At 44.1% G+C, this 15,846-nt stretch overlaps 1 protein-coding gene across 4 annotated transcripts in view; it reads left to right on the top strand.

Moving 5' to 3' along the window:
- The window catches only part of mppe1 (metallophosphoesterase 1), a 58,922-nt gene that overhangs the window by 1,079 nt on the left and 41,997 nt on the right, over positions 1-15,846 (top strand). For 3 of the 4 annotated variants that reach the window (XM_087986704.1, XM_043687744.2, XM_043687742.2), the window contains exons 2-3: positions 4,972-5,080; positions 14,554-14,657. The exons of the other annotated variant lie outside the window; for it this stretch is intronic. In XM_087986704.1, the coding sequence (XP_087842830.1) occupies positions 4,972-5,080; positions 14,554-14,657 (213 nt within the window). The remainder of the gene's footprint in view (positions 1-4,971; positions 5,081-14,553; positions 14,658-15,846) is intronic. 4 annotated transcript variants of the gene reach the window in all.

Here is a 15,846-nt window from a genome sequence, read left to right as displayed (position 1 = left end):
TTCATGTAGATGGTCGTGCATGGAATGAGCTGCCAGAGGAAGTGGTGGAGGCTGGTACAATTGCAACATTTAAGAGGTATTTGGATGGGTATAGAATAGGAAGGGTTTGGAGGGATATGGGCCAGGTGCTGGAAGATGGGACTAGATTACGTTAGGATATCTGGCTAGCATGGACAAGTTGGATCGAAGGGTCTGCTTCTGTGCTGTACATCTCTATGATCCAAAAACAGAAATTGCTGAAAACACTCAGCAGATCTGGCAGGATCTGTGAAGAGAAATCAAGGGTTCAGAATTTCTGCTTTTGTTTCTGTTTTTCACCATCTGCAGTTCTTTCTAAGCTATAGAATCAAACTAGGTAGCATTTCAGATACATCCTATTTGAGATGGTAGTGTGAGCAGTAATGCCACTAATAATCCAGGACCCCAGGTTTATGTTCTGGGGACAAGGGTTCAAATCCTCACCGCTGAAAATGTGTTGCTGGAAAAGCGCAGCAGGTCAGGCAGCATCCAAGGAACAGGAGAATCGACGTTTTGGGCATAAGCCCTTCTTCAGGAAGGCTTCCTGAAGAATGCATTTTGGTCAGAGTCAGGAAACTTTTAATGGAAGTTTACACCCAAAACTATTTGCTGCCTGGTTTCTACCATTTGACAGAACTGGTCATATTCTCAGGCTCACTTTGTGGATTTACCCTAGTTCAAATTGTGATCATTTCCTGAGACACACAGGAAGTAGTCAGCACATTTTGGAATTCATTTCATTCCCCCAAAAAAGAAACTGACTCTAAAGGAGCACTGTTTTCTCCCTCTATAACGTTGCTCAACTTTGCCTCCGTCTCAGCTCATCTGCTTCAGAAACCCTCATTGATGCCTTCAGACTTAACCGCTGGCTGGTTCACTCCATGCTTTCATTCCATAATGTATGCTGCATAACCTTGAGGTCATCCAAAACTCTGCCAATGTCCAAACTCCCAGCAAGCTCCATTTCCTTGCCATTCATGCTAATTAAGTGCTGACCTATACTGGCTCCTGATCAACAAGTCCTTTGATTTTGAAAATCTCATTTTGTTTTTGAAAAGATTTGTAATCATATAACCATTCTAGTACAGGCTAAACAGAGACCCGTGTGAGAATTCCTTGAAGCCTGGTACTCTGCACCTTGAACTGGACCCCATATACAAACCACTCAGATACAGAACAGGAAGTACCCAAAACAGAGGTGCATAAATAGCAGGCGGGGGCAGACCACCAACACCGTATCGAAGACGCACTGATGATGCCACCTAGCGAGGCGATGAAATGTCTGCAGAAAACCACACCAGCTCGGCAAACAAATCTACAACCTAATCTCATCTTGTTTGAACGATCTATGTTAACAATGCCAGCAACCACCCCCACCCTCAACCGAGGTTAATGGGGGAATAATCATACCTTGTTTCGCTAACGTGGTCATTGTTGGGCATGGATAAGGCATCTCATATCACATTCATTGATTTAGGGTTTAGCAGGTTTGATGTCTGCACCCAGAGGGCATTGCTGACAGAGATCACTGTTTGCCAGCCTATTATAGAAACAGAGTGCTATAGGCAGCTGGTGCTTCTCCACAGTGATGATTCCATAGCTCACACAGTGTGGATCTCGACACAAATCAGTCATTTAAATGCATTACTGATATTTCTTGACTATCCTATCGCTATAAATAGTTGCATGGGGTAACTTATTTAGAAAGATCCCTCTGTTTTAGAGAAAAGCTAATGTACTTTGACCAGGTACTGGACAAGATTTGAAACCCAGTTAATAGTACTCGCAGGCTATTCTTCCTTCTTCCAGTGTCGCTGGTGTCATGCTTTGAAAAGCAGCTTACATAATAAGAAATGGCTGCATTTTGACAGTTAGCTCAGAGAGAAAGCCTTGCATTTGTAAAGTGCCTTTCACAGCCTCAGTGCGCAAGCACTATATCGCTGATTAATTACTTCTGAAGTGCAGTAGCTATTGTAACGTAGGAAGCGTGGTAACCAATTTGCACATAGCAAACGGCCACTAACAGTAATCTGATAATGGCTGGATAATCTGTTTTTTATAATGACATTGACTTAAGGATAAATATTGGCTGGAATACTTATGCTATTGTGCAAATACCCCACCATGGGACTTCTTTTACATACAACTGAGAGAGCAGAAGGGATTTGTGATGCATTCCCTCGGTACTCCACAGGAGAGTGTTATGCTGAGGGGAGTGAATGTTTAAACCTTTTAATTTAATACAATCCTGCAGATAGAATCTATCAGCCCACTTCATGTTTCCCACTGTTCTGTAGGCACGCCAGTGTGCGACACTGTTGGAGCTGCTGCTAAGGTTACTAACACAATCATGTTTAAATGTAGCAAACTACAGGGTCCAGTGTGCTGCGGAAGACCACTTCTAAAGAAGGGAAGAATCTCCCAAATCTCCTGTATTTAACAAAACCTATTGTATTCTTAACAGTTAATTACAGCCTACATTAGATATTGTACCAGAGACCTCCGGCGGGCTCACCCCTTTGTGATCCTGAAATATTCTGCCCACAAATCCATACAACATCACCATCGTGGGTGGAACTTAAGGCAGTCCTCAGTATTAGACCCTTTCAGACACATACAACATCAGACCCTTAGTCCCAGCTGTTTGGAAGCTGCTAACTCTCCATTTTATTGCTGGTTTGCAGAATAATGTTTACCTTTTTAATTATTGACCTATTTTTCTAATGAACCTGTTCAGACATGTTATTATACACCTCTGGAGCCGGTGGGACTTGAACCCAGACTTCTAGGTGCAGGGGTAGGGACACTTCCACTAAGCCACAAGAGGTCCCCTCATATTTACATCGAGTCACAAAGATGTACAGCCCGGAAACAGACCCTTCGGTCCAACTCATCCATGCCAACCAGATACCCTAATCTAATCTAGTCCAATTTGCCAGCGGTTGGCCCATATCCATCTAACCCCTTCCTATTCATAAACCCATCCAGATGTGTGCAATTCTGGTTTCCCTCCTATCGGAAAGATGTTGTAAAACTTGAAAGGGTTCAGAAAAGATTTACAAGGATGTTGCCAGGGTTGGAGGATTTGAGCTATAAGAGAGACTGAATAGGCTGGGGCTGTTTTCCCTGGAGCATCAGAGGCTGAAGGGTGACCTTATAGAGGTTTATAAAATAATGAAGGGCATGGATAGGGTAAATAGACAAAGTCTTTTCCCAAGGTGGGGGAGTCCAGAACTAGAGGGCACATGTTCAGGGTGAGAGGGGAAAGATATCAAAGGGACCTAAGGGACAACTTTTCACACAGAGGGTGGTATGTGTATGGAATGAGCTGCCAGAGGAAGTGGTGGAGGCTGGTACAATTACAGCATTTAAAAAGCATCTAAATGGGTATATGAATAGGAAGGATTTGGAGGGATATGGGCTGGGTGCTGGCAAGTGGGACTAGATTGGGTTGGGATATCTGGTTGGCATGGACGAGTTGGACCGAAGGGTCTGTACATCTCTATGACTCTAAATTTTGTAATTCTACCAGCCTCCACTGCTTTCTCTGGTAGTTCATTCCATACACGTACCATCCTCTGCGAGAAAACATTGCCCCTTAGGTCTCTTCCAACTCTTTTCCCTCTCACCTTAAACCAATAGCCTCTAGTTTTGGACTCCTCTACTCTGGGGAAAAAGGACCTTAGCTATTCACCCTATCCATGCTCCTCTTGATTGTATAAACCTCTATAGGTCACCCCTCAGCATCTGACATTCCAGGCTAAATAGCGCCAGCCTATTCAGCCACTCCCTGCACGTTTAGGAAATAAACGATCAGCATTTAAAGAAAATAAATCCTACATGGTGGCATATCCTGATTTCAAAATTGTAATAGTCACCTCATGTACAAAATTTATTTGTGTTCTTAGCATTGGAGCAAATTGTCACGATGAGTTCTGATCAGAATGCAAACATGCAGTGGTGCAAAATTAAATAAATGTTATCCAATGCAGCAATGCAGGAGGTGATGAAATGCAAACAGCAAGTTCAACAGCATTTGGAAAATCAAACGTCAGGCTTATGTTTTTGTGCAGATTGCTTCCTCAGAATTTCCTGTAAACTCAAAGCTAGTTTTTCTCTTCACATCTAGTCATGCAAGTTAAGCAATTTTCACTCAGCACTAAAACTGCCACAGGGCATCAATGCCGAAATCATATGGTCAAAACTCTAGCCGTAAGTAAATCTGCAGTCTACAGATCAGTCATTTGTAAAATATGGAAAAAGACTAAATAAAATTGACATCCTGTAAAAAGGAATTTGACTAATTTCCCCTCCCTTTTAATAGCAATGGTAAATGCAAGGTTAATCTGACATCAGTGTTGTACTCGGGAGAGGATTAAATTGAATTCCTTCCTGGTGGAGTTGAACTTTTGAGAGGTTCTGGAGCAGGAATAACCTCTGTTAGTTTTCCTTCAATCCTGCAGTTCCAATAGCGGTGGCACAGTGGTTAGCACTGCTGCCTAGCAGTGCCAGAGACCCGGGTTCAGTTCTCGCCTGACCCGCCTCAGGCGACTCTGTGTGGAGTTTGCACATTCTCCCCGTGTCTGCATGGGTTTCCTTCGGGTGCTCCGGTTTCCTCCCACAGTCCAAAGATGTGCAGGTTAGGTGAATTGGCCATGCTAAATTGCCCGTAGTGTTAGATGAAGGGGTAAATGTAGGGGAATGGGTCTGGATGGGTTACGCTTCGGCGGGTTGGTGTGGACTTGTTGGGCTGAAGGGCCTGTTTCCACACTGTAAGTAATCTAATCTAATCTAATTTTGCACGTCACCAAGCATTTAAGCGTTTGACCTACTCTGAGGTTCAGTGGCTGCAGTTATGTAAGACTGGGAGGACAAGTTACAAATTTGTAACATTTCTTGCACAATGCTGCAAACAGTAATGCTAGAAATTTGTGCTGTTCTGTTCACCCCCAGGGAATGGCAAATGGAGCGGGCTTTTCAGACTGCTTCATGGTTATTTCAACCGGATGTGGTATTCGTTCTTGGTGACCTGTTTGACGAGGGGAAGTGGAGCTCACCAGAGGTACTGTGTTCTGATTTGTATGTCCCTCCACCTTTGATAAAATGCCTGAGCTATGCACAAAAAAAATGTCTTTCTCAAACCGTGGTGGCCTGAAAGCAGTACAGGTCGGTATTTGTTTCTGCAGAAATTTATGCTGAGAACAACAACCTATTTACAATGTGGAGGAGCTGGTGTTGGACTGGGGTGGACAAAGTTAAAAATCACACAACACCAGGTTATAGTCCATCAGGTTCCAAAAAACCTATTGGACTATAAGCTGGTGTTGTGTGATTTTTAATCTATTGACAGTATGTTCCCCCACTTCACTCACACACTGTTAGCAGAATATGTACCTTTTATGGCTTTGGGAGAATCTTGCGCACTACGCTTTGCTGATACTCAGTTTATTAAAACTGTATGAACATCCTGTTAACAAATCATTAAATAAAAACTGAAAGAACTGTTGGATGCTGCAAATCAGACCCAAAACAAGACAGAGATTGCTGAAAAGCTCAGCAGAGCTGAAAAACGTGGCGCTGGATAAAGCACAGTAGGTCAGGCAGCATCCGAGGAGCAGGAGACTCAATGTTTTCGGACCTAAGCCCTTCATTAGGAATGGCATCAGGAAAGGAATCAAAGTTAACGATTCCGGTCAAGTGACCCTTCATCAGAACTGAGTTTGAGTTCCGAGGAAGGGTCACTAGACTCGAAATGTTAACTCTGATTTCTCTCCACATGTGCTGCCAGACTGGCTGAGCTTTTCCAGCAAGCTCTATTTTTATAATAAATCATTGTGTGGTCTCTTTTAGAGTCATACAGCACAGAAACAGACCTTTCAGTCCAACTCGTCCGTGCCGACCAGATATCCTAAATTAATCCAGTCCCATTTGCAAGCATTTAGCCCATATTCTTCTAAACCCTTCCTATTCATCTACCCGTTCAGATGCCTTTTAAATGTTGTAATTGTACTAGCCTCCATCACTTCCTCTGGTGGAACACAGCAGGTCAGGCAGCATCCGAGGAGCAGGAGAATCGATGTTTTGGACAAAAGCCCTATCCTTGTACCAGTCTAAACATAGAGAATGATATAAACAGAAACCAAAATTGCTGCAAAGATTCAGCAGGTGTGGCAACATCTGTGGAGAGAAAGCAGAGTTAACATTTCAGATCCAGTGACCTTCTTCAGAACTAATTGTAGCTAGGAAAAGGTTGGGCTATATGCTGAAGATGGGATGGGAGAAGGAAGTGACAGGTGGAGTTAAAGCCCAAAGAGAGAGAACAGCACTGGGCAGATTGGCGTGGAAAAGTGTGGAGCTGGAAAATCACATCCAGTCAGGCAGCATCTGAGGAGCAGGAGAATCGACATTTCGGGCAAAAGCTCTTCATCGGGCATCCTATAATCCTAGCTGATTAAAACCTTACTGCGAAGCCTCTTCCAATGATACCTCAACTCTAATCCCCAGCATCTGCAGTCCTCACGTTCTCTTAGACCGAGGAATAGGTAAAGGTCAGTCTGGGAGAATTAATAGCGGCTAATGGGGACAATTAGTGACTGACAATGGGTTGTTTGTAGTAGCAGCCCATATGATGACAAGGCCTGGTGCATGGGCGTTGGGGTAAGGACATGCGAGATGCTGCTCAGGCCCTAAAAGTATTGACAAAAACAGAAATTGTTGAAAAAGCTCAGGCGTTCTGGCAGTATCTGCTGAGATTTTCCAGTAATTTCTGTTTTTGTTTCTGATTTACACCATCTGCAGGTCTTTTGGTTTTTACCTAAAACTATTGAACTCAATTATATTGAGTCCAGGAGGCTGCAGGGTCCCCAAATGGAGTACTTTCTCCCATGATTTGTTCCTCTACATCCTTTCCACTAGTTGATGATCAGTAGGCTACACCTAACAATCTAATTGCACCTTCCTTTGCTCCTTAGCTCTGTCCTCGTTAATTCTGTGTTTGAACTATCTGAGACATATTCTTTCCCCAGCACTGCAATGCTCTCCTTAACCAATATAGACACCCCTCCTCCTTCCCTTCCTTTTCTACATACCTTGTCCCCAGAAATATGTAATACCAAGTCTAGCCCTTCATTGAGTGAGGTCTCTATCACTACCACATTATAATTCCACATGACAGTCTGTGTCTGTTACACCCCAACCTTGCAAGAACTTTAACAAACACTGCATTGAACAAACAGGCAAAAAACTAGCCACCAGGATACATGAATATCAACTAGACACAAAAAGACATGACCCTCTCTCACTAGTATCCTTACATACAGATGAGGAAGGACACTACTTTGACTGGGACAGCACATGCATCCTAGGACAAGCCAAACAGAGACATGCACGACAATTCCTAGAAGTATAGCATTCCAACCGAACTCTATCAACAAACACATTGACTTGGCCATTCACTACCTCTTGAGAAAAAGAACAGGAAATGACATCACCACTGGTAATCATGTCACCACAGGAAATGATATCACTAAACCAAGGAAACCTAAATACATAAATAGAAAGTGGGTTACACCACCAATGCTTCATCTGAAGGCTCACTGAAGGTGTTACCTAGTATGGTGACGCAACATCTGAAAACGAATCTTCCAGCTCAGTGAACAAACCTACATCCAGAACCCCAACCTTATTTACTGTGTGCATTCAACTGGCTGCACTGTAGTAACCCTGATTTAGAATTCACTACTTTCTCCCATACTCTGACTATTCTCTCTGCTAGTGCTACCTATCTTTCCAAGTATTTTTTGAACCTCTTGTCCAATATTTTCTCTTGGTTCCTACACCCCTGTCAAATTAGTTTAAAATCTATCCAATGGCAGTAGCTTTCAGAAAGCCCTACAAGGAACTCAGTCCCAGGCCTGTTCAGATACAACTGGTCCCCCAGCTTCTCCAAATGCTATAGGTTAGTCCCAGGAATCTAAAACCCTCCCTTCTACTGTATCTTTTGAGCTACGCATTCATTTGCCTTATGTTTGTATAGTTACTTGCACGTGATTGGGAGTAATCCAGAGATTGTTGCATTTGAGGTACCTGCTTCCAAGTTTCTACCTAACTCCCTAAATTCGGATTGCAGCGCCCACTTCCTAACTAAGCTATTGGCAGCGATATGGACCATGACCACTGGCTGTATACCCCTGCTATCTCTTGCCAGTCTCCTGCAGCAACTTTGTCACATCCTTAATCTTGACATCAGAAATAAAACATGCCAATGTGGAGCTGTGACTGTGGTTACAGAAATGCCTATCTTTTCCCCTCACTAATGAATTCCCGATCAGTATCGCTCTTCCTCCTCTCCTGGTCGGCTGAATTGCTCATGGTGCCTGAAAGATGGCTCTGAATGCATTCCCTTGAGGAATCAGCACCTCCTCAGCTTTTAAAAACAAAAGCCGATTTGTGAGTGGAATCCCTGGGGATTCCAGCACAACCAGATTGTTTCTTGCGGCCTGCCCTTCAGCTGCAAAGTGACTACCTCTCCGAAAATGTAACCCACATAGCTCTTGGCCTTGTGGACATGCTACAGTGTGCCCTGCCACCATTTGAGCTCCAAAAACTCAGAGCTCGGGTTTCTGCACATGTGATCACCTAGAGGATCCTGGTAGGGTCCATGACTTGCCACATATCAGAGGCACATCCTTCAGGCTAGATATTCCACTTGACCAAGCTGTGCTGCCACGTCTTAACTCTCACTCTCTCAGCGGAGCAGTTAAGGGCTGTTTGGCAGTGGCTGCTTGAAGGCTCGGTGACGTTTGTTTAACGGTTTAAATTTGAAAGTTTTTTTAAAAAAAAGCGCGGAGCGGACCTGGAAGCTGGTGTGGCGCTAGCTTACCTGGATAGGTTTCTTTCCCTATAAAAGGGCGCAGGAGAGGAACCCGAGGCACTATAGAGGTAGTGCCTCCCACCTGCCCTCCTCCTCTAACCTAATAATAAGACCCGTTGTGGTAAGTAGGTAAGTGCTGCATTTTGCTTGTTCTATTCGTTAGACCTAGTTTTTTTTTTAAAAGGTTACATTTAGAGGGATGGCAGTGAAGGCAGTGCAATGTTCGTCTTGCAACATGTTTGAGGTGAGGGATGCCATGGTCATCCCTGCTGATTACACTTGCAGGAAGTGCACCCATCTCCAGCTCCTCCAAGACCGTGTTAGGGAACTGGAGCTGGAGTTGGATGAACTTAGGATCATTCGGGAGGCAGAGGGGGTCATAGATCGGAGCTTTAGGGAAGTAGTAACTCCAAAGATTGCAGACAGATGGGTAACAGTGAGGGGGACTGGGAGGAAGCAGCCAGTGCAGGGACCCCCTGTGGCCGTTCCCCTCAAGAACAAGTATACCGTTTTGGATACTTGTGGGAGGGACGACTTACCAGGGGTAAGTAATGGGGCTCAGGCCTCTGGCACAGAGCCTGTCCCCATTGCTCAGAAGGGAAGGGTGGAGAAGAGCAGAGCAATAGTTATTGGGGACTCGATAGTTCAGGGCATAGATAGGCGGTTTTGTTGGGGGCGAGAGAGACTCACGTTTGGTATGTTGCCTCCCAGGTGCAAGGGTACGTGACATCTCTGATCGTGTTTTCTGGGTCCTTAAGGGAGAGAGGGAGCAGCCCGAAGTCGTGGTCCACATTGGCACCAACGACATAGGTAGGAAGAGGGCTGAGGATGTTAGGCAGGCTTTCAGGGAGCTAGGTTGGAAGCTCAGAGTTAGAACAAACAGAGTTGTTGTCTCTGGCTTGTTACCCGTGTCATGTGATAGAGAGTCGAGGAATAGGGAGAGAGAACAGTTAAATGCGTGGCTACAGGGATGGTGCAGGAGGGAGGGATTCCGGTATCTGGATAACTGGGGTTGTTTCTGGGGAAGGTGGGACCTCTATAAACAGGATGGTCTACACCTGAACCTGAGGGGCACAGTATCCTTGGGGGGAGGTTTGCTAGTGTTCTTGGGGGGGGTTTAAACTAACTCTGCAGGGGCATGGGAACCTAGACTGTAGCTTTAGGGTGCAGGACCTGGAGTGTAGGGAGGTTAGGAACATGGCATCAATCTCAAAGGAGGGTGCCTGTAAACAGGAAAGTGGCTTGAAGTGTGTATACTTCAATGCAAGAAGTATACGAAATAAGGTAGGTGAACTTGCAGCATGGGTTGGTACCTGGGATTTCGATGTTGTGCTATTACGGAGACATGGATAGAACAGGGACAGGATTGGCTGTTGCAGGTTCCAGGGTCTAAATGTTTTAGTAGGGTCAGAGGTGGGGGTAAAAGAAGGGGAGGTGTGGCATTGCTTGTCAAAATAGTATTACAGCGGTGGAAAGGACGATGGATGAAGACTCCCCATCTGAGGTAGTTTGGGCTGAGGTTAGGAATAGGAAAGGTGAGGTCACCCTGTTAGGAGTTTTCTACAGGCCTCCTAATAGTCCTAGAGACGTAGAAGAAAGGATTGCGAGGATGATTCAGGAGAAGAGTGAAAGTAATAGGGTGGTTGTTGTGGGGGACTTTAACTTTCCAGATATTGACTGGGAAAGCTATAGCTCGAGTTCGTTAGATGGGTCGGTGTTTGTCCAATGTGTGCAGGAGGGTTTTCTGACACAATATGTGGACAGGCCAACACGAGGTGAGGCCATACTGGATTTGGTTCTGGGTAACGAACCAGGCCAGGTGTTAGAATTGGAGGTAGGTGAGCACTTTGGGGACAGTGACCACAATTTGGTGACTTTTACTCTAGTGATGGAGAGGGATAAGTGTGCACTGCAGGGCAAGAGTTATAGCTGGGGGCAGAGAAATTATGATGCGGTGAGGCACGACTTAGGATGCGTGGCTTGGAAAAGTAGGCTTCAAGGAAGGGCGCAATTGATATGTGGAGCTTGTTCAAGGAGCAACTATTGAGTGTCGTTGATAAGTATATATCTGTCAGGCAGGGAGGAAAGGGTCGTGTGAGGGAGCCGTGGTTTAATAAGGAATTGGAATCCCTTGTTAAAGGGAAGAGGGCGGCCTATGTAAAGATGAGGCGTGAAGGTTCAATTGGGGCGATTGAGAGTTATAAGGTAGCCAGGAAGGATCTGAAGAGAGAGCTAAGAGCAGCAAGGAGGGGACATGAAAAGTCCTTAGTTGGTACGATTAGGGAAAACCCAAAGGCTTTCGATAGGTATGTCAGGAATAAAAGAATGACTAGGGTAGGAATAGGTCCAGTCAAGGATAGTAGTGGGAAGTTGCGTATGGAGGCTGAGGAGATTGGGGAGACACTGAATGAATACTTTTCGTCAGTATTCACTCAGGAACAGGACATTGTTGCCGATGTGAATACTGAGTCACAATTAATTAGAATGGACGGCTTTGAGGTATTTAGGGAAGAGGTGTTGGAAATTCTGGAAAGGGTGAAAATAGATAAGTCCCCTGGGCCTGATGGCATTTATCCTAGGATTCTCTGGGAAGCAAGGGAGGAGATTGCAGAACCATTGGCCTTGATTTTTATGTCCTCGTTGTCTACAGGAATAGTGCCAGAAGACTGGAGGATAGCAAATGTGGTTCCCTTGTTCAAGAAGGGGAGTAGGGATAACCCTAGTAACTATAGGCCGGTGAGTCTCACTTCTGTTGTGGGCAAAGTCTTAGAGAGAATTGTAAGGGATAGGATTCATGAACATCTGGATAGGAATAATGTGATCAAGGATAGTCAGCATAGTTTTGTGAAGGGCAGGTCGTGCCTCACAAACCTTATTGAATTCTTTGAGAAGGTGACTAAGGAGGTGGACGAGGGTAAAGCAGTAGATGTGTATATGGATTTTAGTAAGGCGTTTGATAAGGTTCCCCATGGTAGGCTACTGCAAAAAATACGGAGGTATGGCATTGAGGGTGAGTTGGAGGTTTGGATTGGGAATTGGTTGGCTGGAAGAAGACAGAGGGTAGTAGTTGATGGTAAAGGTTCATCTTGGAGTGCAGTTACTAGCGGTGTTCCGCAAGGATCTGTTTTGGGACCATTGCTGTTTGTCATTTTTATAAATGACCTGGAGTAGGGGCTAGAAGGTTGGGTGAGCAAGTTTACGGATGATACGAAAGTCGGTGGAGTTGTTGACAGTGAGGAAGGATGTGTCAGGTTACAGCGGGATATAGATAAGCTGCAGAACTGGGCAGAAAGGTGGCAAATGGAGTTCAATGTAGGTAAGTGTGAGGTGATTCACTTTGGTAAGAGTAACAAAAGGATGGGGTACTGGGCTAATGGTCGGATACTTGGTAGTGTGGATGAGCAGAGGGATCTTGGTGTCCATGTACACAGATCCCTGAAAGTTGCCACCCAGGTAAATAGTGCGGTGAAGAAGGCATATGGCGTACTGGCTTTTATTGGTAGAGGAATTGAGTTCCGGAGTCCTGAGGTCATGTTGCAGTTGTATAAGACTCTGGTGCGGCCGCATCTGGAGTATTGTGTGCAGTTTTGGTCATCGTACTATAGGAAGGATGTGGAGGCACTGGAACGGGTACAGAGGAGGTTTACCAGGATGTTGCCTGGTATGGTAGGAAGATCGTATGAGGAAAGGCTGAGGCATTTGGGGCTGTTTTCATTGGAGAAAAGAAGGTTTAGGGGTGACTTGATAGAGGTGTACAAGATGATTAGGGGTTTAGATAGGGTTGACCGTGAGAACCTTTTTCCACGTATGGAGTCAGCTATTACGAGGGGGCATAGCTTTAAATTAAGGGGTGGTAGGTATAGGGCAGATGTTAGGGGTAGATTCTTTACTCAGCGAGTTGTGAGTTCATGGAATGCCCTGCCAGTAGCAGTGGTGGACTCTCCCTCTTTATGGGCATTTAAACGGGCATTGGATAGGCATATGGAGGATAGTGGGCTAGTGTAGGTTAGGTGGGCTTGGATCGGCGCAACATCGAGGGCCAAAGGGCCTGTCCTGCGCTGTATTTTTCTATGTTCTATGTTCTAACTTTACTTGCCTTACATTAATCTTATTCTGCTTTAGATTACTTATGTTGGGATACAACAGCAGAGACTTGTGTGAGACCAAGTTTGTGGAGAAAGTAATGACGGAGACCGGTCAGTGGAGCAGTGGGCCACTGGCTTAATGTCACTGCAGCATAGGGCTGTTGATTTGACAGGCAGTGCATTCATATGAAACAAGGCTCCAAGTCTTAAGTTGCTGATGTTCGCATCTCAGTTACATTTCCACGAGGGCGAGCTCTGCAGAGACTGGGTAGTTCGCAGTGGGAGTCCTGCCACAGTGTTCAGAAGCATCAGGAGCCACATTCCATGTAAATGAAGCAAAAGAGTTTGAGATGAATTCGGCTTCAGCACTGTCTCAGAATCCTGCTTTGATTCACTCTCCCGATGCTTCACTGGATGGCTTAGGGAACCAGTTGCTGAATAGAATGACATAAAAGAAGAAGCTGCAGCAAGTTACTGAACAGATCAGACATCATCCTCAGATTGAGAACCAGAGTTCACTTTCAGACTGACTGTGCCCAGTTGCTGCCTGCCCTCCTGCGTATTTTTAGCACCTTCCAGCATTCATAATTCTTTACCTCTTAAGTAAGAATGCTGTGGATAAATCTTTGAAATAATACAGTACCATTATGTCTTGTAGTTTTGAAATAAATATATTCTTTAAGAAATATTCAGCTGCTTAAATCCTTGTTGCCAGAATTTGTAGTAAGCATATCTTTGGCAATTCTAAACTCAATTGCATGAAATTGTTTGGAAATAGTTTTCACTTTGTCTTGTAATTCACTGCAAAGAAATCTCTGAAATTATCCAAGGTCAGTATTCTTCACCACCTCCCCCCTACCTCCCACCATCCTGGAAAAATACTGGCAAATGCGAGAGTGCAGATGTTCTGAGGAATGGTTCAACTCCTTTGAGGACGTCCTGATGGGAATTAAGGCCAAAAATGTCTCGGCAAATAGACAAGGCTGCAGGAAAAGGGAAATGGATTTAATTTTGGCAGTGTTCTTAGGGTTGTGGGTTCAAGTCCTAATTCAGGATTTGAGTGCAAAGATCAAGACTGATTTTCTGGTGCGGTATTGCGAAATGCTGCACTTTGGATGTGGTTGGCTATTCAGAGAAAATATTAAATTGAGGCCTCTCTTGTTCTCTCAAGTGGTGATAAAAGATCCCATGACACTGTTTTGAAGAAGAATGGGGAAATTATAACTGGTGTTCTGGCCAATATTGGTTCCTCAATTGACATCATAAAAACAGATTTTATGGCCTTTTGTGACATGGGAGCTTGCTTACCTACCACATTTCCAACATTACAATGCTGTCTATGCTTTGTTGTTTGTAAGGTATTTTGAGATATCCTGATTTATGAAAGGTGCTATATAAAGGCCAGTCCTCCTTTCTTTTCGGGCAATGATTGTCTTGTGAGTTATAGAAATTGTCAGGGGTATTTTTGTTGTTTAGGGGAAGGATTGTGTAGTCTGTTTCCTTTGAATAGATGGATATTCAAAGACTTAATGAGAACCAGCTAAACTATAATTCACTAATGCTGTGAATCTTTAATAGGACTTCAGAGATGATGTGAAGCGTTTTCAGATGATGTTCAGGCACTCGTCCAGCACAGAGTTGTTTGTGGTAGTTGGGAATCATGATATTGGCTTCCATCATGAGTAAGTACCCCTTCATATGATGATTCCAGCTTTGCCTGATTAAGGTGGGGCCGTCACAATCAATCATTCTGCCTGTTGATCGACTGTGTAGCAATTTGGAAATACTTCATCCAGTTATGCTAAATTTCTTAAGTTAGGTCCAAGTGGTAAATGCCTCAAACCAATCTCAAATATTGTTGATCTGAATCTAACCCCATCAGAAGATTCAGACTACCCACCACATTCTGTTTTCTCATGTCTTTCAGAAACACCTCACCCTCTGACGATGACTATCTCTTTAAGGACTTTCTCCTTAAGGAGAAACTTTATTACCTTTAAATTTCTTTAAAAGCTCTATTTTGAGAGGTTTTTAAAAGTTATTTAAGAAAAATACAGTGGAATTTCTGGAGGGAATCATCCAGGGGACGGTTGCAAGAGTGTGAGGAAGTAGAGCAGTGTATTATCTCGTGAATTCCCAAACTTTTAAACTTGTCAAGTAAAGCTCCAACCTCAGAGGGTGAGGGAACACTGACAATTGGAGGTAATTTGCTGTACGTCTTGCAAATAATACACAGACTCTCGGCTTTGGGGTGATCCAATGTGAATGACATTAATTGAGATTAAACCTTAAAAGTAACTTTATTCAGAAAGTAAAGATTTGTTTGTGATAGACATGATTGTGTCAGTTAGCAATGAGAGAACAGGAAGAGGTCATTCAGCTCCTTGAGCTTGTTTTGGTTTTAACATTTTCAGGTGACCCTCATTCTCAATAGCATTTTGAGTGAGAGAGTTCACTCAAAAACTCCATTCTTTGTATTGAAAGTTTCACTTTCTTGTTCTGGAATTGTCTCTAGAATCAGGTTATCTTTCAATAATTTGGATCTGATCCAGCAAATGAGGGATTAAATTATAATTTATTTAATTGTAGTCAGTGAAAGGTGCTGTTGTTAGGAATCAGGGTAGATAGATATAAACTATCGTATTCTTTAATTATTTTAAGACACCTCAATGTGAACGTCCTTGGTCCTCCAGCAACAGAAATGTTTGTACAACCTATCCTCACAATTTAACCCTTTAGACCCAGGTATCGCTTTGATGAATCTGAACTGCACACCTTCCGTGCCTCTACGTCCTCCCTGAGAGCTGGTGCCCGGGACTGAACGCAGTTCTCAGTCAGGCTAACATTTGAATGTTAAAACTGCAGTGTTCC

The sequence above is a fragment of the Chiloscyllium plagiosum genome, unplaced genomic scaffold, assembly GCF_037043375.1.
Source record: "Chiloscyllium plagiosum isolate Xiang-an unplaced genomic scaffold, Cpla_swu_hap1 HiC_scaffold_4, whole genome shotgun sequence".
Taxonomy (NCBI): domain Eukaryota; kingdom Metazoa; phylum Chordata; class Chondrichthyes; order Orectolobiformes; family Hemiscylliidae; genus Chiloscyllium; species Chiloscyllium plagiosum.
The sequence above is the reverse complement of the archived record's forward strand: the minus strand, read 5'-3'. Positions and strand labels throughout refer to the sequence as shown.